The 22,636-nt window shown below is 37.9% G+C and overlaps 2 protein-coding genes across 3 annotated transcripts; one reads left to right on the top strand and one right to left on the bottom strand.

The window, feature by feature from the left end:
• Positions 1-225: 225 nt before the first annotated feature.
• Positions 226-13,199, top strand: LOC127454865 (rhotekin-2-like). Its single transcript, XM_051722349.1, has 12 exons — positions 226-390; positions 3,246-3,433; positions 3,560-3,612; positions 3,721-3,774; positions 5,735-5,852; positions 5,949-6,155; positions 6,332-6,426; positions 8,548-8,654; positions 8,835-8,966; positions 9,319-9,484; positions 9,628-9,735; positions 10,420-13,199. Exons 1-12 carry the CDS (start codon positions 259-261, stop codon positions 10,998-11,000), a joined length of 1,941 nt encoding a protein of 646 aa, XP_051578309.1. The 5' UTR covers positions 226-258; the 3' UTR covers positions 11,001-13,199.
• Positions 13,170-20,965, bottom strand: LOC127454864 (cilia- and flagella-associated protein 99-like). 2 transcript variants are annotated; one of them, XM_051722348.1, is made up of 15 exons: positions 20,665-20,961; positions 20,414-20,558; positions 20,165-20,259; positions 19,088-19,200; positions 18,029-18,206; positions 17,573-17,653; positions 17,362-17,430; positions 16,795-16,881; positions 16,533-16,621; positions 15,611-15,815; positions 15,363-15,504; positions 15,127-15,278; positions 14,583-14,788; positions 13,628-13,814; positions 13,170-13,303 (listed from the first exon to the last, which is right to left on the bottom strand). In XM_051722348.1, exons 1-15 carry the CDS (start codon positions 20,770-20,772, stop codon positions 13,211-13,213), a joined length of 1,950 nt encoding a protein of 649 aa, XP_051578308.1. In that variant the 5' UTR covers positions 20,773-20,961; the 3' UTR covers positions 13,170-13,210. The 2 variants fall into 2 exon arrangements, with proteins under 2 accessions (XP_051578308.1, XP_051578307.1); XM_051722347.1 differs by having other exon boundaries at positions 13,181-13,306; positions 20,665-20,965.
• Between the last annotated feature and the right edge of the window lie 1,671 nt (positions 20,966-22,636).

Below are 22,636 nucleotides of genomic sequence, written 5' to 3'. Positions count from 1 at the left end.
TTTCATAAACTAGCTAAAAGGTTTATTTTATTTATAAATGTGTATGTATCTTACAAAATACGTACTACATAATTAAACATATTTAGCACACGCATTAAGCTGTATCTCCGTTGCGACCTTTCTGAATTTGAAAATGGTACAGTCCCGCCGTTGCGTGTGCACCGGAGCGCTTAGCAAGAATATGATTGGTGGATTCTCGCTTGTGTAATCCGTTGGTTTGTCAATCTAAGAGGGGCTTGACTCGGTGAAGAGGCCAGTATGGAGCCACCGCGGGATATTCAAAATTGTAAACGCAATATATGCACTAGATCTACAATATCTTCATGTTCCTCTCTCGCCATGGAAATAAAAAGAAAGAAAATCAGAGAAAGCATGTTTTTTCCAAACGAGGTGAGTCTGTGGTGCCGAAATTAGCAAATAGCATAATGAACCGACCGTGTTGAAGACACTTTAATACTCATAGTTTTGTTTTTCGATGCCACTAAAAGCTTATTTACACTGCCCAAATAGACTCCAACAAATATTTAATACGTTAAAATCGCTTGCGAGGGCACAATATCAATTACTAATACTAGGAATGAATTACCATTGTTCATCCTCGATTATTTGGTACAAGTAAAAACAAATAATACAATGAAAACAAACATTGCTTGATTGAATTCTGAAACATCAGCGCACATCCCTAAAAACAGGATTACTTTCTAGAATGTTTAGGTTGTTTTGTTTCCTCGTTTGCACCCTGTCACTTGATTGTCTGACCTCGGAGCATTGTTCAAACCATGTGATCTAGTTATGCTGATGTTACTTCAGTGCATCATTCCCCAGTGGAGCCCGTATCTCTCTTCCTAAATCAGCATGCACCTGTCTCAGGTGTTGTGTGCGTTTGTGCTAACACCTTTTGTGTTCCCCGTCATAAATGACCAGCCCACTAAGATTGTTCATAAATCTCTCATATTGTATATATTATCCCAAGATATTGCATTAGATCTTTTTGTCAACTTATACCTTTTTAGTAAGCATGTCAGGTTTTGTACTTCTTTTTTTAGAACATATTTTAAGAAAAAATGTTTTATTGATAGAAGGATTCATTGAACTGAGCTCATCACTCCCTGTCCCAACCGGCACTCCCTGCGGAAAACCAAAAAAAATATAATAATCACATAATAAATTAATTACCACTTGCTTGATCTGAACAAAATAGGTGTCATTTTAAAGCTGGACTTTACAATGCATATAGCTGATCCTATCAATGTTTTTTTTTCTTTTGGTAACTAATATGGAATGCCCAATTCCCAATGTGCTCGAAGTCCTTGTGGTGGCGTAGTTGCCTCCGCGTCTGAGATCGTCAATCGGCGCATCTTATCACGTGACTTGTTGAACGCGTTATCGCAGAGACCTAGCATGTGGAGGCTTCACACTATTCTCTGCGGCATCCATGCATAACTCACCACGTGCCCCACCGAGAGCGAACCACATTATAGCGACCACGAGGAGGTTTACCCAGCGTGACTCTACCCACCCTACCAACCGGGCCAATTGGTTGCTTAGGGGACCTGGCTGGAGTCACTCAGCACGCCCTGGATTCGAAATTGCGACTCCAGGGGTGGTAGTCAGCATCTCTACTTTTCCTTATTACTTCCTGAAACATACAAATAACATAGACAATGACATATTGTAACTTACAGCAGACTTTCCCGATTCAAACAAGCCCAAACACAACATAATACATATATGCTCATCTAAAGGATTGGGGTGCTCCAGAACACTTAATATTTCTATATTTTGTAGTCTAATCCATTCATTTCATATGGCTGGTCACTTTAGACAAGGAACACCACGAGTGTAATAAAGTGAAATAAAGCCAATAAAATTTTATGAAAATTACCTATAAAAAATGTTTGTTCAGATGCTCTGTGTGAACAAAGTCATGCAATTTTATTCCAACTGGATGAAATAAACTACAAAGTTGTTAATCGGTCAGTTTTGACCAGAACACAATATAAGGGTTAAGCAATATCACACAAGCCAGAGTGCTGATGTACCATTTATCGGCATGTCTGTGATTCGGCCATAGGCAGGAGGCCACAGGTAATCACAAACGGAACAACAGCATGATTTCGAGTGTGATTATTGCTATTATACAACAGTTCAACAAACAAAATAATACTGAAAAACGTTTGTTTAAAGGAGTAGTTCATCCAAAATGAAAATGTGCTGATGATTTACTCACCCTCAGGCCATCCAATATGTATATGACCTCCTTTCTTCATCAGAACAGGATTTAAGATTTTTAGGAAAGTATCCCTGGTTTTTAGCTTCATCCAATGCAAGTGAATGGACACCAATTTTTGACTGTCCAAAAATAATATTTAGGCAGCACCAAAGTAATCCACATGACTCCAGTCGATTAAGTAATGTCTTCTGAAGTTAATCAATACGTTTGTGTGGAAAAACAAATCGCTAATTGGCGGGAGTTGTGTGGATTACTTTGATGCTGACTAAATATTATTTTTGGACCGTTAAAATTTGGTGTCCATTCACTTGCATTGGATGAAACTAAAAACCTGGAATATTTTCTTAAAATCTTAAATCCTGTTCTGATGAAGAAAGAAGGTCATATACATATTGGATGGCCTGAGGGTGATTCAATTTATCAGCAAATTTTCATTTTTGGGTGAACTATTCCTTTAAGACAAAAAATGGCTAGTTCGTTTGTGCATTTCTTCTCCGCCATCGAAAATAGTTCCAGAAGAAGCCATCAAGCACAATTCGCTCTGCACTGCACTCATACTCTGTTTAATGAGTCAGTGTTTCTTGAACAAATATTTTAAGTGAACAAATCGTTCTCATTCATTTCCATTGTTTCGGTATGTTTTTTAACGAATCAGTTGAGTCGATGATTAAAAGACTACTCCTAAAAGACGCCATCTACTGGAGTAGATATGTAATTCCCAGAAGTGGTCACTGAACGAATCAGTCATTGAAATAAAAATTAACGTTGAATCAAAATCCCCACCACTGTTTGGAAAGCCATGAAGTGTAGTGATACAAACAGTAAAGCGTCCCAATGAACACCGCTCGTCCAATCAGATCCAAGGACTGGAACTAACTGTTGTATTAAGTAGAGTAGAATCAGATTATATCGTATAGTCGCTCTCTCCTAGTACATCACTCTTCCTCTGGTCTGAACCCTCTGTCCATAATGCTTGTTTATTCCTCTTGATGGATTTTCTATCCCCCCATAGGACTGTGACATTAAGGAAAAGCTGGACTTTGAGATGCGAATGAGAGCAGGGGCTTACAAGCTTCTAGTTGCCAGCACTAAGAAAGAGCAGGTGTTAGACGCATCTAGGAGTTTGTTAACCTGCAATGCCCGAATTAAAGCCTATATGAGTGAGGCACAGAAGAGGAAAGAGCACCAGGACACCAGAAGGTTAGAAAGCTGGTGCATCTGTTCCTTGTACAGGGAATATTTAGTGGAAAATTATTTAATCTTAATGTAAAATGTTATTAGACTTACAGGAGAATACATGGCCTTTTTTTTTTCTTCTTCTTGCAGGCCATCAAACTCTCAGGATCAAATTCCTTGTAAGGGGAAGGTTGCCATATCTGGTGAGGAATCTGAAGTCATTTTAGAACTTTTTTTCCTTCATGTCAGTCTGTGTTTACTTATTTCAGTTTGGATCATGTCATCTTTTACCCTTTCTTTTGCTTATCCAGGCCTGCGAATTCCATTATTTTGGAAAGATTCAGAACATTTCAACAGCAAAGGGAGTGAGTGAAAATTTAAAACACTATATCATACTCTCTCTTTATTGGATGGGTGCGACTCAGTCAGCTCCCTAGTTCAGTAGTCAGGGTCTGGTCACAGAGTTGGCCATTTCTGGGCTGGCCCAATGGCAAAATTGTTCCAGTCCATTGAAAAGTTGCACCGTAAGAAAGCACCATAAAAAAACAGGAAGCATTGTTGGTATTCCATAAGTGTCCCAATGTAATGATAATGATAAGTACCCTTGCCAGTGCCTGAATTTGTGTTCACGATATACTGATTCACAACATAGGGAGCTGATTGAGACGCACCCGATGTTTTGAAAGTAATGCCTAACATATGCAGTGTATCACAGCTCAAATTCCATTTATTTTAATTGAAGTCCATGTTTAGCGTGTTGTAAATCATAGAAAGTGATGTTAATTTAAGAATGTCTTTATAAATGAAAGTCGATGAAGTGTGTAATTTCTGCACTGCTATCTTCACCATACGGAATTGCAAATTGCATTCACCCATCATGTTAAATTTAAGGTAATTATTTAATTTTAAAAAGTACAATTGTAATTTTCTTTCATGTTATGAACTTATATGTGTAATAATACAAGCTGTCACTGTTGGAAATTTCATGTCAACTACAAATTTTAGCAAATTATTAACAAGTTGAAACCAACATTTTAAGCAGAATTACACGTATAACAATTAAACGCTTGTATCATGAAAAAGTGCAGTGTATCAAAGCTGTCTGAATGTGATCTGCCAGGTCCAATTTAATTAATTTTTTTTATTTTAAAATACTTTCTGTGCTCCCACACGTAATCCATTTTGATCAACTCTTCTCAGTAGCTTCAGTACAAACAGGAAGTTGTATGACAAAATGGAGAAGAGTGGAGCACGGAAAAGGGGCGGGGCTTAATAAGGTGAATAGGATTGTTTGGATTTTTGATCATCTGTTACGTAAAAACTGTAGGTGCGATCAGTTAGAAAAGTCATAGCAACCCGAGTCAGAACAGGCTGCAGGTCTGTACTAGGGATGTGCTATGGTGGTCGACTAATCGACTAGTCGTCCAACAACTAACTAGTCGATTACTAACATTAATATTTTTAGTTGTGGTGGTTTTAAAGGGAGACTGAATTCTCTACTTACTTGAGAGATGCAACTTCTTGGAGAGCGTATTTGCGTGATTATAGCTTGCTGTGTTTAAAAGCGAATTAAAGTCAGCACAGTAAAACTCTGTATGAAGTCTCGTCTCTTTAATGCTTTAAGGCTTTTTATGTGCTGTTGTTACAGCAAAGCGCTGCATCAACAATACATTTCAAGACGAACATTTTCTGTGCTGTGAGTAATGTTCTTCTATTTGTGAGGTGCTTTGGAGAGATTAAAGTCTTTTGCTGATTCTGTCTGACACTGCTTAAATAAATAGTTGCAGTTAGAAAGGTTTAACTGCTCGATGGAGCCTAATTATGTATTATTATCCTTAACACCGACTAGTTGTTCAAACAACCTACTAGTCGATTAAGAAAAGTGGTAGTTTTTCACAGACCTAGTCTGTAACAAGTTTGGTTGATGAAGCTTTACATTTTAGGAGGAGTTACGATTAGAAATGCTGGTCTTGGTTTAGGGATTCTGGAAAAACCCAAAACCTGGAAAAAAAAGTCTGTTGAATAACAGTATGTTGGCTTTTATTGTTTTCAAACTGGTTTCCTTCACATTTCCACTGTCTGCCACTAGACAAACAGAGAGTCACGCCATTGGTTGACCCAATGTTGTTGTGTCGGGATGCTCAGACAAACAGGGCAATGTTTTGATACACTTTGGGGAAATCAGCCTATAAATTGTTTACTTAGATGTCTCTGCATATTAAGCTGGGATATAAAAGTATTTTAACAAAAAAATGACACCTCACCTTTTAAGGACACTAAAAAATAACTTTTTATCTTGATGTCATGCATATTTGAATCCTGTAGGTGCACAGAGGGTGGCGGTCTTCTGTTTGATGAAGATTGGCTCAGAGATTTTTGACACCGAAATGGTGATTGCGGACCCATCAGTGACTGATATTTGTTTTGAGGGTGTCAATATTTTGTAAGTTTTCAGCTTTCCCTAAAATATTAAAGAAAGTAAAAACTCCATGACTGCATTGCTTGATGTCTGAGAGATTTTTCTCAATATATTGAACAGCTCAGAGGTTAAGCCGGACTTTGAACTAACACTGGAGCTGTATAGCTGTGGACAAGAGGAGGAGGAGGAGGCAACCTTTGTCAACACTCCAAAAAAACTGGCCAGGAAGTTCCGCTCCTCTTTTGGCAGATCTTCGAGCAGGAAACTCTGCCCTCTTCTGGATGGAGGAGACCCAGACACTTTCCTCCAGTCCAACCCGATTCCACAGTATGCCAGGATGAATACAATTTTTAATAGCATTGCAGTTAAATTCATATTGTCCATGTTGTAGAATATTTAAAAAAAAAAAAAATTTTTATTTATTTTTATTTTTTTACAGCATTACAAAAGACTGTTTTATGTGATTGTTCTCTAATTACTAACGTATATTATGTCATTTGTAGAGGTGCACGCTACTCATTGTTGGCATACACCACATTGGGTTTAGAGCATGCGGAGGGCTCTTTCCAGTCTCATTCTCTCATAATCCTGCAGAATGGTAAGGGCAATCAAGTCACATTAAAGGCATTTTTCACCCGAAAATGAAAATTCTACACTATTATGTCATTCCAAGCCCGTACGACTTTCTTTCTTTTGTGAAGCGCAGAAGATGTTGAACAATGTACTGGCCACTCATTTCCATATAATTTAAGTGAATAGGGATCTGGGCTGAAACTTAAGTCGATAACAACTTATATTTTGTGTCTATTCCTCACACAAAGCTATGTTATAGCTCCAGATGACATGGAATACACTTCAAAAGTCACATGGACTGACATATGGTAGAATATAACATAAAGTTGAAGTCAGAAGTTTACATACACCTTGGCCAAATACATTTAAACTCAGTTTTTCACAATTTCTGACATTTAATCATAGAAAACATTCCCTGTCTTAGGTCAGTTAGGATCACTACTTTATTTTAAGAATGTGAAATGTCAGAATAATAGTAGAGAGAATGATTTCAGCTTTTAGTATCTTTCATCACATTCCCAGAGTGTCAGAAGTTTAAATACAATTTGTTAGTATTTGGTAGCATTGCCTTTAAATTGTTTAACTTGGGTCAAATGTTTTGGGTAGCCTTCCACAAGCTTCTCACATTAAGTTGCTGGAATTTTGGCCCATTCCTCCAGACAAAACTGGTGTAACTGAGTCAGGTTTGTAGGCCTCATTACTCGCACATGCTTTTTCAGTTCTGCCCACAACTTTTCTATCGGATTGAGGTCAGGGCTTTGTGATGGCCACTCCAATATCTTGACTTTGTTGTCTTTAAGCCATTTTGCCACAACTATGGAGGTATGCTTGGGGTCATTGTCAATTTAGAAGACTCATTTGTGACCGTGCTTTAACTTCCTGGCTTATGTCTTGAGATGTTGCTTCAATATATCCACACGATTTTCCTTTATCATGATACCATCTATTTTGTGAAGTGCACCAGTCCCTCCTGCAGCAAAGCACCCCACAACATGATGCTGCCACCCCCATGCTTCATGGTTGGGATGGTATTCTTCGGCTTGCAAGCCTCACCCTTTTTCTTCCAAACATAACGATGGTTATTATGGCCAAACAGTTCAATTTCTGTTTCTTCAGACCAGAGGACATTTCTCCAAAAAGTAAAATCTTTGTCCCCATGTGCACTTGCAAACTATAGTCTGGCTTTTTTATGGCGGCTTTGGAGCAGTGGCTTCTTCCTTGCTGAGCAGCCTTTCAGGTTATATTGATATAGGACTCGTTTTACTGTGGATATAGATACTTGTCTACCTGTTTCCTCCAGCATCTTCACAAGGTCCTTTGCTGTTGTTCTGGGATTGAATTTGCACTTTTCGAACCAATCTATGTTCATCTCTAGGAGACAGAATGCGTCTCCTTCCTAAGCGATTTGATGGCTGCGTGGTACCATAGTGTTTGTACAGATGAACGTGGTACCTTCAGGCATTTGGAAATTGCTCCCAAGAATGAACCAGTCTTTTGGAGTTCCACAAATTTTTTTTTTTTTAGGTCTTTGCTGATTTCTTTTGATTTTCACATGATGTCAAGCAAAGAGGCACTGAGTTTAGGGTAGGCCTTAAAATACATCCATAGGTACAACTCCAATTCAGCACACCTCCTATCAGTAGCTAATTGTCTAAAGGCTTGACATAATTTTCTGGAATTTTCCAAGCTGTTTAAAGGCATAGTTAACTTGGTGTATGAAAACTTCTCACCCACTGGAATTATGATATAGTCAATTAAAAGTGAAACAATCTGTCTGTAAACAATTGTTGGAAAAATTACTGTGTCATGCACAAAGTAGATGTTTGCTAATATGAAATCTGTGGAGTGGTTAAAAAATGAGTTTTAATGACTACATCCGAAGTGTATGTAAACTTCTTACTTCAACTGTATGGTTCTTTTGTTTTGTCATTTTAGAGCTCAAGGGTTAGGTTAGGGTTATATGAAAAGTGGCCACTTATTCAACGTTTCTCCTATAGGTTCCATGTAAGAAATAAAGTCATTCGGTTTTGTAATGACATGAGGGTGAGTACATGACAGAATTGTTAATATGGGGTGAAATAATCCTCAATCATGTAGCATAGTGATTCATAATTTTATGGTTGACCCTCTGCCATTGGTTGTTCAGTGGAAGCTTCATCATGGCTGCCACTCTATGGAAACCTGTGCTGTCAGCTGGTGGCACAGCCTGACTGTATGACTCAAGATATGATGAGTGGTTACCTGAGCCAACAGGTAAGACATAAACTCACATTTACAGTCCTGTGTAAAATAATGCAACCACAGTAATGGAGTACTGCTTCAGTGCTTTTTCTAGGCCGAATCTTTTATTATAGGGATTCATATCAACATTTGTAAATGGACTATGCAGTGTTGTCATGTAATCAAACTGATATTTGATTACTGTGTATTTAGCAAAGCATTGATGGTTTGCAGCGTTGCTGTAAGCTTTACTGTGTGCTAAAGGCTGGATGGCTTTCATGCTATTACTCTCCTGAGGAGATTCAGGCTAAAGTGGAGCCCAGTCTCATTATCCCCATAAATAAGGTAAGAAATACTTGGACCAAAGGTGTTACAGTCAATTTAAATGAATAGAAGATGTAACAATGCGTTTTTTTTCTCCCCTAAATGGAACATGGATTTTAAAGCTAAATTAAATTTTTCAAGTCTTGATTTTTCAAATCAAGTGGAGTTGCAAAAATAGTCACTGGTTTAAAACAGATATCAGAAAATTATCTACTCCCTATGGTTTCCTGTCATTAAGGTGATAAGAAGGCAAAAAAGGACATCCTGGTCTTTCAGCAATATCCTTTAATACACAATAACTGAGAATGTGGTCTTCATAAGGTATGTAGTTCAGGATTTGAAAATATGTCTCTTTCTGTGTGTCTTTGTGGAGGATACCCGTATCCGTGCGCTAGACAAGGACCACCAGAGGTCTGGGTCTAGACTGAGCCTGATAAACCCTGGAAAAGGAGACTCTGCTAGTCATGTCTTTAATGCTGACACACCTGATGTCTTGCAGGAGTGGTTGGACGCCCTCTGGAAGCACATATATGACCAAAGTGAGTTCAACTGACATCTACTAGAAAAAGCGGGCTATCTGTATTTGACTGAATTTGCCGACACATGGTGCAGTTTGTAAAGGTAACTTGTAAAGGACTCTGTGTTTAGATGTGTTGACTCTTCATTTTAACCCATGCATTAGGTCAGTGGCAGCATACGTGCAACAAGCTCATGGAAATTGAAGTTCTTTCACCAAGAAAACCCCCACTCTTTGGCATGAAGCAAGCTGGCTCTGTTTATAATGATCTGAGTAAGTAATGAATTTTGTTTCAGCATGTTGTGCATTAGGGTTGCGTTTCAGATTTCCAAAAAAAAAATAAAAAAAATGCATAGAGACACCTGCATTGTTCCATTTGTTGCGCTGCCTCATTCTGATATTTTAAGCGCAAGAACACATTCAGTCTGAACGGCCCCTTACAGTACATTCAAGCTATACATCTTATCAGCATGTGTGACTTCTGGGAATCAAACCTGTGACCTCGGTGTTGCTTGCTCCATGCTCTACTAGTTGAACCACAGGAAAATGAATATGTAAGGCCATCAGAACCTGCATTCCACTAAATACTACTGCACATAATATTCAAGATTAAATGTATTTTTATGGTAAATACGTATTGTAAAGTACAATTTAGAACTGTCTGATGTATGTTTTTGCTTTCTGTTAGTTTAGAATAATTCACTCTATAAAACATTTATTACAACTCATTCACTGGGAATTACTATTACAGGAAAAGTAACTGTTAAAATGATTTAGAACAACACTAAAAAAAAAAAAAAAAAAAAAATGCACTTAGTGGATTTATTCTGGTATGAAGTCATTTTGCAAAGTTTGTAAAATGTTAGCAATATTATAGTATGTACTTATTATGTGTTACGTTAATTGCTTATTAAAAAACTTAACTAAGCTGCCAAACATTTTCATTGTACCATGCAGGCATTGGATCCCCTGGGAAATTTGAGAGCTTGACTGACATCATTCACAACAAGATTGAGGAAACTGATGGGCGCTTTCTCATTGGTCATGAGGAGGACAGACAGCCTCCTCAATGGGCAGCCCTTTTTGAAGGATCTCGACCAATGGTGGTACAAAAAAGTGTGCTGTCACCAGGTAAAGAAAGCAACCAGTCTGTTTCAAGCCCCTCCACGAGCAGCAAAAAGAAGAGGAGAGCCCCTCCACCCCCTTCTGATAAATTACCATTCATTCAGCCTACCAGCGTCTTATCCAATCAGGAGAAAGAGAACTGTAAGGGGGCAAGGCCTCGGACAGGGCGCCCGTCACTGGATGCTAAATTCTCTGCCATCATTCAGCAGCTTCAGAAAAGCCACGCGTCTTCTCGTAACAACGCACCTCTTGCACGAATCGAACACCACCAGCACACTTACACTCCCAAAAAGAGGAATGAGTCAGAAAATCCTGAGAAAGCATTCAGTCAGGATCCTCAGGCACCTGTTCCTGCCCCCAGGAACAAACTGAGGATGTCATTCAGAGAGAAGATGAACCCCAAAGCTTGGTGAATGAATGAGGCGTGAGACATTTATTTGTCTGCCCTCTCATGATTCATTGATTCATTTTGGAAAGGTGAAATTTCCTTTTTTTTTTTTTTTTTTTTTTGGGCAAATTATTCTTTTAAGAAAAACTCCCTTTTTTTATTATCTATCTATCCAGATCAAATTTCAGAAGTATATCAGAATACAGTAAGAGAATGAACAAATGGTCTATCAAGTTTTTCACTTTTAAGACTGAATGACAGTTCACTTGTGTATCACGTGTTTAACAATAGTTGTCTGTAACAACCACTTATGATGTAACCACTAACTAAGCACTTTGTGGATTTTGGCACATAGGATTATGAAAGCACAAACCAGCTGTAGCTGCATCATTTCAGTTTATTTTGCTAACATGCAACCTTTTCTTTCATCTCACAGAGTAATATAGTTATAATATGATGTACATGTTCTACTTTTTGTTACTTAATACACTATCTTAAAGTATCAGTGGGTAAAGATACACTAGAAACTGGATGATCCATTTTTTTTATAAATGTGCTTGAAACTGAATTTTTTTTTATGCAGTTGAGAAATATTTTAAGTCCATTTTAATGTTTTTTTTTTTTTTCTACTTCTTGTTGGACAACTTGGGCTGTGCTGTTCACACACTTATCCACCATATTTGACCAAGTAGTTTAAAAATCGTTTACAACCAAATACAAATTGAGGGACTGTATAAAATCTCAATTTAGGGTATAATCTTGTTTCAATGATTTCTTTTTAATAATGTATAGTAGATGATTGTAAGTTGCACACATCTGATGCATTCCACTAAATACTATTGCATAATTTTTCAAGAATATTCATATTGTTATGGTACGTGTTGTGCAATACTTTATGCTTCCACAATTTGGAACTGTTTAATGTATGTTTTTGTAGCTCAGTGTCCATCTTTTTGATGTTTTAGTATAATTCACTCTGTATTAATCAATTTCTTGTATTGTTCTCTGGGCAATAACTGGAAAATGCAGTAACTCTTAAAATGAATTAGATCTACACTAAAAAGTTCTGCTAAGATGGCTTGTTCTGGTGTCCTTATTTGGTAGCGTGCATGGCTAGTATAGAGAAGGCGTTTGTTATTACAGGATTTTGACTAGCAATATTACAGTATGAAAAAAAAAAAACATGCAATCACACTGTTTAACCATCACAGCCAAAACACAGCGCACTTAACAGTAAATAAATCTGTACTTCATCACAATTCCTTGATTAAATCAGACAACAATATATAACATTGTTTATACTAAAGACAGTGCCTGTAGAAAATCATCACACCCCTTTGGAATAGTCACTTTTTTTTTTTTCCTGTCTAACATCCTGAGACAAAAATGGAACCTTTTGGACTGAACTCCAAGCGCTATATGTGAAGAAAAAACAAACACAGAACATACCACACCTACTGTGAAGCATGGTGGTGGTAACATTATGTTGTGGGGGTGTTTCTCTTCAGCAGGGACTGGGCAATTGGTCAGGATTGAAGGAAAAATGGATGCTGCCATGTTCACCCAAATTCTTGAGGAATATCTGTGGCCCTCTGCTTGACAACTGAAGATGGGCAGGTGGTTCACCTTACAACACGACCATGACCATAAACACTCCATCAAAAAAACAATGCAGTGGCTTAAGGATAGGAAGGTCAAAGTCCTTGAGTGGCCAAGTCAGAGCTCTGACTTAAATCCAATAGAAAACCTGTGGATGAACTTAGAGGGAATTCCTTCACCTCTCACCCTGCAATTTGACTGAACTCGAACAATCTGCACGGAACAATGGGCAAGTATTCCCCAATCTAGGTGCATGAAGCTAGACATATTCAAACAGACTGATGGCCGTCCTTAAAGCAAAAAGGTAGCTCTACGAAGTATTAAATCCAGGGGTATGATCACTTTTCAAACCCTTTTATTCTAGTTTTTCCATCTCTTATACATTTTTGGAACTGTTGCCTTTTTTTCGTTACTTACATGTAGTAGGGCAAAAAAAGTGACTTTTCCAAAGGGTTATGATGATTTTCTATAGGCACTGTTTCTTTATTATCACCATTTTTTTTATGTTAAGATATATTTCTAACATACTGTATTTATTACTACTGTTTCAAGGAAAACAAACACTTAAGTTGTTTTTTTTTTTTTACATTATAATGATCATGAGGTATGAAATCTTGCCTCTGGTTCTGACTGGAACTACTTTGTTTTGGATGACTGATGAAACACCCCATGAACCTGTTGTTCCAAAGTTCTCTCCAGCTCCTGCCAGTGGTGTTCCTCAAAAACCTGCTGCTAACAGCATTTAAAGGAGAAAATTACATCATAATAAATCTGTACATTGTAAAAAAAAAAAAAAAGATTAAAATAAAAAGTTACAATCTGCAGTGATTTTATTGCACTTTTTAATCAGGTTGAATTTAAATACAATTGAAAAAAAAAAAAACATTTTGAAACTTCAAATAATTTTTTTTATTTTTATTTTTTTTATGAAACTCAAAAACTGTCAATTAGAAATGACAAAACTATTGTGACACACTATATAGATGGAAATGTTGAAAAAAAATAATTATTTACAGCGTTGAAAAATTGTGGCCAAATAAAAAATGTTGTCACCTTTTTTTGGATGGAGTTCTTGACTGTGAGTGGACGCACCAGCTCATTTCTCTTCATACTGTTCTTTTCAGTCTTCCTCTTGTGTTTTTCCTGTTGTTTCTGCTGTAGGGTCTTCTGAAGGGCCAGCACTCTCTCATCTTTATTGACCGCCTGCCGCAGTTCACTTCTCAACCTCTTCTCCTCTTGACTGTGGAACAGCAGAGTTCAGTCACTTTTCCATTCCTTCCTTCGCATGGACTATGTTTATGACACTTTTGGGTGCTTTATTAAAGGGATAGTTCACCCAAAAATGAAAAATTCTCTCATCATTTACTCACCCTCATGCCATCCCAGATTCCATCCCTTTTTACTATAAGTCTCCATTTTCACTTTCACTGAAATGTACATTTGTTATTTAAATATTGATCTGTTTCACACCCACACATATCATATCGCTTCTGAAGATGTGGATTTAACCACTGGAGTTGTATGGATTACTTTTATGCTGCTTTTATGTGCTTTTTGGACCCTCAAAGTTCTGGCCATCATTCACTTGCATTGTATGGACCTACAGAGCTGAAATATTCATCTAAAATCTTCATTTGTGTTCAGCAGAAGAAAGAAAGTCATACACATCTGGGATGGCATGAGGGTGAATAAATGATGAGAGAATTTTTATTTTTGGGTGAACTATCCCTTTAAGTGTACAACAGTCAAGCTGTGTTAAAGTGTGTAACCTTTTGTGTTTCATGTAATAAAGTCATAAATTATATTTTCATGTTTCTGTGAACTAACCCTTTAATATAATGTCATGAATTTGCTTACATTGACCACATAGAAATAGTGCAGAATCTTAAATATTTCTTCTTCATTTTACGTCACAACTTTTCTTTGTATTAAAATGTGTAAATTCCTAAAATTTTGTGGCCTCAGAATTTTGGACCCCACTGGAGGTTTGTGCAGGGAAAGGTGTTACCTGCGTGCAGTGGCCTGTTCTGCCAGACTTCTGCGCAGAGCGATGTTGTCCAGCTGCTCTAGCAGAAGCTGTTCTTTGACTTGTTTCTCCTCCAGGATTCGCTGTCTCCTCTCCTCAAGCTTACACATCTCTGACTCTCTCAACAGTGTCAGTCGCTCTCGCAGCTCTGCCAGAGACATCTCACACAGCAAGTCATGACCGGCAGGCTGTCACATCACAAAACAGTTCATGGTTAGTACGTTTCTTTTCATTTCCCATAAGATTCCCATAAGGCCAAAAGTATGAGGAAACCTCTTCTCATTAAAGGATTTGGCTATTCAAGTAATTCCAGTGAAGACAAATCTTAATGCTATGGCATACATTGACTTTCTAGAGAATTGTGGGCTTCCAACTTTGTTACAATAGTTTCGAATGGTTTTGAAATTATATGTTCTAATAGCAAATAGGGTTGTGGTATTCGGGTGTCCACATCCTTTATGGACAACGTTTAATATACTGTTTCATTTCGTTTCATTTTGAGGATGTTTGAAATTAATCCACTAACCTCTGTATCATCCACAAGCTTTTGTCTGACCATAGGCATTGACTCAAAAGCACGAATCTGACATATGAGCTCCATCTTCCTCCTGAGCTCTGCTTGGGCATCCTCCAGGGCCTGGCTGAGAAGTTCCCTGTTCTGCTCTGAGACCTCCTTAACTGACCCAGACAAAGTGTGCTTTTATTGTAATTTCATGCCTTGTGAAAAATTTCCATTGCATTTATAATCCACAATCATTATACCTATGCGTTGTTTGATTTGTTGTAGCTTAGCTTTGGCGGCTTTGGAGTTCTTGTGACCATCAGCCACTTGCTGCACCAAATCCCTCATTTCCTTCTCCTCCTGCAGACGCTTCTCTGCATATCTGTGCATGAGCTCCGCAGTCTAATGCAATAACACAGATTAAAAAACAAACGAGTTGATTTAAGTGCATAGTTCTTCAGACTGAGTCATCTATTGCTGTATACACTACTGTTTGTTACGAGATCACCTCCTCCTTAGTCTGCTGAGCTTTATGGTGGTTACGCTCCAGGACACGTTCTCGTGCGAGCACTGCCTCTTCATGGCTGATCCGCCCCTCCAGTCGCCGGCGCTCCAGTTCAGCTAGTTCTTCTTGAAGATCCTTCTCTCTCATCTCCTTCTGCCACTGCAGGTACGCAGACGGCTCGCTTGCACCCTGCGACAAATGCTCTAATCTGCAAAGACCCAAACACACATTACAAATTCTCATTAAGCCCAATTGGCTTGCTTAATGGGCCCAATTGTCCAACACCACAATGGATGAGGGTGTATTACTTTATCGTGACTATTGTGAAGAGTACCTCATTGATCATCATGCATCATATCAGTGGCTAGTTCACCCGTAAGGGATAGTTTGCCAAAAAATCAGAAGCAATGTGATAGGTGTGTGTGACAAACAGATCAATATTTAAGTCATTTTTTACTATTAATTCTCCTCCCTGCCCAGTAGGTGGCGATATTCATGAAGAATGCGAATAGCCCAAAAAAAAAAAAAAAAAAGAAAAAGAAGAAGAAGAAGAAGAATGAAAAAATAAAAGTGGAGGTTTAGTGTAAAAAAGGACTTAAATATTAATCTGTTTCTCACCCACACCTATCGTATCACTTCTGAAGACATGGATTTAACCACTGGAGTCATATAGATTACTTTTATGCTGCCTCTATGTGCATTTTAGAGCTTCAAGGTTCTGATCACCATTCACTTGCATTGTATGGACCTACAGAGCTGAGATATTCTTCTAAAAATCTTCCTTTGTGTTCTGCAGAAGACAGAAAGTCATACACATCTGGGAAGGTGAGTAAATGATGGGAGAATTTTCAAATTTGGGTGAACAATCGCTTTATGTAATAACAAAAAGTAACACGGTCTGATTAGCACTGAGGAATGACTGTACCTTTTCAGTTCTTCTTCCAACTGACGATTATACAAAGCTCCCTCGCGCAGGATGGCTGTTGTGTTCAGTCTGACCGGTAAGCTGTTTGTCTGTGCCAAAAAAAAACCATTTTTTTTTTTTTAAATATGTAAAAAGATATGTTAATACACTATTTAACTGCAAAAAAAATAGCCAACATTGAGTTCACAAGCACATGTTGGACCATGGTGGATGTAACAATAACAGTAGTTTTTCAGTGTATATTCTGTGTAGTCAAAATTACCTTTTGGGTGGCAGGGCTCCCAGAAGCATAAAGCTTGTCAAATTTGAGTTCTCCATCACGGCTTTGAAGAATCTGGGATATCACATTCTGTTCAACAAAAAAATATAGACATTAATAGCTTTAAAAACTGATGATCTGACATTCTGACAAATGTAATCCACTGAGGTTAAAGAAAAAATACAGTCATTTGCCTGTACGACAGTTCTCAACTAGTGGGTCACAGGGGGAAAAAACAATGCAAAATAAATGAATAATAAAATGCATCCAACAATATAATCGAAAAATTCTGAAATACCATAAACAAAACTATGCAAGATATTTTTTTATTTATTTTTTTACTTTTTTTGACCAAAACTAAAAATATGTGACTTTGTGCCGACCACAATGTATTTTGTGTGGTGAATTATATATTATGACATTTTTATAATAATACATTTCAACGTGTAAAATTTACTTTGATGCCAATACCGTACATTTTGGTAACGTGCTGGGTTACTACTTGATGTCCAATGTCAAATCTGGGTGCTGAAGCAAAACAGTTGAGAACCATTGCTGTGATACACTCACCTGAGTTTTCTTAGACTTCTGTGGGTTTGCACATTTGAACTGCTGTGAGTTTGCTTCATTTAGGACTTCCTGATGGAGTAAAGAAATAACACCATGAGGAAAGGTCTGCACATGAATAAGCAATTAATACATAAAAACAAAATCCATTTGTACAGTGATGAAATGAGAGGCAGTATGTGAAACAGTAGCTTCTGTCTCAGTTTCAGCATACTAGTGCTTTCTTTTGGTTGCTCTGTTTTATTTCATCCAGAATCTCTGGTTCTTTTGGAGATCTGTGAGTGCTGGCTGGCACCTGCAGGAGGAAGTGAGCAGATGTTAAAATCTTTATGTAATGGACTTAATGGACAAAAATATCAGCTATTATTTATAATGGTCTGGTTTGATATCTCTGTCAAAACATTCTCATTGTAGAAAATGAGTGAGCACAAGATGAGTCATCAATATTTTTGGTCTGTATCTCTGCTGAAAGTTCATTTCATCAACTTTATGGGGTACACTAGCAAATTGATGGCCTCAGAGCTGACAGACATGGAAAGCCACAAAACTCCAATATTGATTTCATGGGGTCTTTAAACATGCACTCCAGTGGCTTCAAGTGCATAACATTTCTTTTTCTTCATGTAATGACCTGAATCAACATGCCCAAAGCATGTGTTTGGCTACTTGCCGGCTTGGGCTTGTCCTGCTTTGGAATGACTTCAGGAGCAGGGAGTGGTCGAACTTTGGGCTTGGTCAGATCAAATTCCCTGGGTTCTGTGCTTTTTCTGGAAGATTTCTTCGGCAGACTTCCTTTGCCCATTTTTTTGGCAAGTTGATCCAACAATAGATCAATCTCACTGCACCATCTAATAAGAGACAAAGTTATCAGTCAGAAAGCATAGTGTTACATTTAAGCAGGACCTGTTATTTACACATACCTATACTGGGCTTCATCTTCTCTAAGCCTTCAGTGAGGAATAATGTTGATTATCACAAAAAAATTATTTCAACTTGTCCCTCCTTTTCTTTAAAAAAAAAAAAAAAAAAAAAGCAAAAATCGAAGTTACAGTGAGGCACTTACAATTAAAGTGAATGGGGCCAATTTTTGGAGGGTTTAAAAAGGCAGAAATGTGAAGCTTATAATTTAATAAAAGCACTAACATGAATTATCTGTTAAAACTCATGTACTATTTGAGCTGTATAGTTGTTTAAATCGTAATTTTTACAGTCATTTTAAGGTTTTAGTGTTTATGGCATTTCATCATCATGGCAACAAAGTTGTAAAATTGGATATAACTTTACACAGAAAAGTTTAGTAAGTGATTTTATCACACAAAAATCATGTTAACACGCATATTGTTTACGTCTTGTAACTATACTTTTGAAACAGTGAGTATTTGAATGTTTACCAATTGGCCCCATTCACTTCCATTGCAAGTGCCTCACTGTAACCCAGATTTCTGCTTTTTTTAATGAGAAGGATGAACGAGTCAAAATGTATTTTTGTGGTAATCAATATTATGCCACAAATGTTGTCGATTGCGCTTAACTTGTATTGAACCCGGAATATTCCTTTAATGACTTTATGGCTAGTTTAATGGTTTTGATTGTGCAATCTGAACTTCAGTGCATTTTGATTCTTAAAGGCTAAAGCCACAAAGTCTCATCAAGTCATTATTGATTATGATGTGTACATATGATTTAGAATCAGAATAGTTTTTATTGGCCAGATTTTTGATCACTTTACCTGATCAATGGGGTGATCCAGTTACTCTTTACAATGGCAGCATCATAGATGTGACTCCATTCCTCCTGGATGTGGGTGGTGAGGTTGTTGGCGCTAAAGAAAAAACTGAGGAACTGAGGTATCGAGCAGGTCATTTGCCCCATACCAGAGAGAGGAAACAAAATATGAGGAAATGTACAATACAATGTTAAAATTACAACAGTTCTCTATAGTTTACTTATTAATACTTTTCAACAATTAATGTTTTCTGTCAAAACATTTTTTTAAAGGTAAAAAATCTCATTTAAACCCCAAAATTTAAATTTCGACATCATGTACTCACCCTCATGCTGTTACAAATCCAAATGACTTTCTTTCATGAAACACGAGAGAAATTCTGTAGAAGTCGAAACTGCCCTTTTTCCATACAGTGAGAGTAAATTGGGGACTGAGGCTGTCAGAAAAGTCATTTGGGTTTGGAACAACATGAGGGTTATATGATGACAGAACTTTCATTTTGTGATGAACTATCCCGGTAAGCATGTTGAGATATTTCTGTACACTAATGATCACTTGGTCCATAATATGTTTGTTTTTTTCTCTCCTCTTTTCTCCCCTATTTGGCATGCCCAATTCCCAATGCGCTCTAAGTCCTCGTGGTGGCATAGTGACTCACCTCAATCCGGGTGGTGGAGGACGAATCTCAGTTGCCTCCGTGTCTGAGACCGTCAATCCACGCATCTTATCACTTGGCTTGTTGAGCGCGTTACCATGGAGATATAGCACTGTGGAGGCTTCATGCTATTCTCCGTGGCATCCACGCACAAGTCACCACGTGCCCCAATGAAAACGAGAACCACATTATAGCGACCACGAGGAGGTTACCCCATGTGACCCTACCCTCCCTAGCAACCGGGCCAATTTGGTTGCTTAGGAGACCTGGCTGGAGTCACTCAGCACGCCCTGGATTCGAACTCGTAACTCCAGGGGTGGTAGTCAGCGTCAATACTCGCTGAGCTACCCAGGCCCCCCTGGTCCATAATATGATTAAATAAATAATGTTTAGTATAGGCTCTGCTTTGCATGTATTTTGCTTACTTTGTGCATTTTTGAGGCGTCTAGAGACTTGATAATTCTGCTAAAATGCTCCATTCCCAGGTCATCAAGACAGAATATTGCAAGATAACAGACAACTGAGGAAAAAAACAACAACACAATGTCATTGTGGGAGTAGCTCTATTATTATTCATAGCAGGAATAAAGGGTCAATGGAGGTTATAGTAATATTCAAAACAGCAGATGGAGACTGATAGTCATTTTTGTAGGCTACTACATCAGCACATTTACCAATGAACAGGTTTCGGTCCACTCTGAGTAAAATATCCCCATAGTGAATGTAGAAGATGTTGACCACCACCTCCAAAAACCTTTTGTGCGTGATACATCCATACAAAGTATCAATAATAAAGTCCTGGTCAGCAGAGGAAAGATTCTAAAAGACAGTAGACAAGAGACAACTTATTCTGATGTTATGTGGACCAAATGAACATACTCGTGAACATATTTTAAAGCTACAGGTATATGATTAGTGTTCACACCTTAAGATCCTTGACAGCCTCCTGTGTAAACTCGTCAATACATTGTTTGTCTTCTTGAAACTCATCCAGGAGTCTTGTGACTTCCTTTACGAGTTCTTTGCAGTTCATCCTCACTGGTTTTTAGCCCAACTAAAGACACTTAACGATCAATAATACATCGCAGTCCGAGAATATGGATTATTTCTCACAAAGCCTGTAGATTCGGTATATTGAAACATTTTAATGTAATTTCTTAAATCGGAATAAAAAAAAGTACAAGGATTCTATCTTGAACCTTGCGAAAAGGGTTACATTTATTAATAAGTTCAATCTAAAATGCAAGAACTTCTCTTCAAAACACCTATTCGGGCAGCGACAGTGTTTTGTTGTTGCCTGGCAACAGGGAGGCAGTCCGACTTTCTTGAGAGGAGACCAGAGGTCTATGCAAGCGATGCTTCAGTGTGCTGAATAAACTGCTTTTGTGAGTAAAGAGATAATTTCTTAATGAATTGACCGCATGTCCGCTAATCTTCAACATTTTTTACACAAAAAAATACTTTTGGAATTAACTGTGTGTTGGGTTTACAGCGATATAATTGCTGTTTTATAAGAGAAGACAAGGACGATTTTGCGACAGGTAAGTGTCAGTTTACGGCTCTCCCCATTCATTTGTATGGTATACGCAAACGGTGACTTACTGTCGTAACACGATGGTTGACTCTTTCTCCACTATGGTAAAAGGAGGTTCTTATATCGGTATAGATGATCTCTCAGGAAAAGTTCTCTTTGTCCAAGAAAAAGGGGACATTTAGTAAAACATGCAACAACAACAATAAAGGAATATTCCGGGTTCAATACAAGTTAAACGCAATCGACAGCATTTGTGGCATAATCTTGATTACAAAAAAAAAAAATTATTTCGACTTGTCCCTCTTTTTTTTTCTCTCCTTTTCTCCCCAATTTTGCATGCCCAATTCCCAATGTGCTCTAAGTCCCTGTGGTGGCATAGTGACTCGCCTCAATCCAGGTGGTGGAGGACGAATCTCAGTTGCCTCCGCGTCTGAGACCATTAATCCGCGCATCTTATCACGTGGCTTGTTGAGCGCATTACCGCGGAGACCTAGCGCATGTGGAGGTTTCACGCTATTCTCACCGAGAGCGAGAACCACATTATGGTGACCACGAGGAGGTTAACCCAACGTGACTCTACCCACCCTAGCAACCGGGCCAATTGGTTGCTTAGGAAGCCTGACTGGAGTCACTCAGCACGCCCTGGATTCGAACTTGTGACTCCAGTTGTGGTAGTCAGCGTCTTTACATGCTGAGCTACCCAGGCCCCCCAATCCCTCTTTATCTAAAAAAATAAAAAAGCAAGAATCGAGGTTACAGTGAGGTACTTACAATGGAAGTGAATGGGGCCAATTTTCAGAGGATTTAAAGGCAGAAATGTGAAGCTTATAATTTAATAAAAGCACTTATATTAATTCTTCTGTTAAAACTCATGTATTATTTGAGCTGCAAAGTTGTTTAAATCGTAATTTTTAGTCATTTTGGGGTTTAAGGGTTTGTTGACATTACATCGTCATGGCAATGAAGTTGTAAAATTGGCTATAACTTTAAACAGAAAAGGTTAGTACGTGATTTTATCACACTAAAATCATGTTGACACATGTATTGTTTATGTCTTGTGGCTAAACTTTTGAAACAGTGAGTGTTTTAATGTTAAAAAATTGGCCCCCATTTACTTCCATTGTAAGTGCCTCACTGTAACCAAGAATTTAGATTTTTTTTTTTTTTTTTTAAAGAAAAGGAGGGACAAGTCAAAATCATTTATTATTTTTATTTTTTTTTTGGTAATCAATATTAAACTACAAATGCTGTCGATTGAGCTTAAAGGTGCGTGTTTTTCCCCCCTTCATTTAAAAAGTTTTACTCCTGTAGAAATCAATAGCAATATTGAAACTCACATGAGATGAAGACACATAGTCATATC

This window comes from Myxocyprinus asiaticus, chromosome 17 (genome assembly GCF_019703515.2).
Source record: "Myxocyprinus asiaticus isolate MX2 ecotype Aquarium Trade chromosome 17, UBuf_Myxa_2, whole genome shotgun sequence".
Taxonomy (NCBI): Eukaryota; Metazoa; Chordata; class Actinopteri; order Cypriniformes; family Catostomidae; genus Myxocyprinus; species Myxocyprinus asiaticus.
This window is presented reverse-complemented; position numbering and strand designations above follow the sequence as displayed.

Excerpts from the sequence above, each read along its gene's own strand:
- LOC127454865 (XM_051722349.1), top strand. The coding sequence starts at position 259 with ATGGAGCCACCGCGGGATATTCAAAATTGTAAACGCAATATATGCACT. Across the intron at positions 3,775-5,734 it reads ACATTTCAACAGCAAAGGGA|GTGCACAGAGGGTGGCGGTC; the intron begins GTGAGTGAAAAT and ends TGAATCCTGTAG. Across the intron at positions 6,427-8,547 it reads TCTCATAATCCTGCAGAATG|TGGAAGCTTCATCATGGCTG; the intron begins GTAAGGGCAATC and ends TTGGTTGTTCAG.
- LOC127454864 (XM_051722347.1), bottom strand. The coding sequence starts at position 20,772 with ATGAACTGCAAAGAACTCGTAAAGGAAGTCACAAGACTCCTGGATGAG. Across the intron at positions 15,279-15,362 it reads ACAAATCAAACAACGCATAG|TTAAGGAGGTCTCAGAGCAG; the intron begins GTATAATGATTG and ends TGTCTGGGTCAG. Across the intron at positions 13,815-14,582 it reads GAACAGGCCACTGCACGCAG|TCAAGAGGAGAAGAGGTTGA; the intron begins GTAACACCTTTC and ends GCTGTTCCACAG.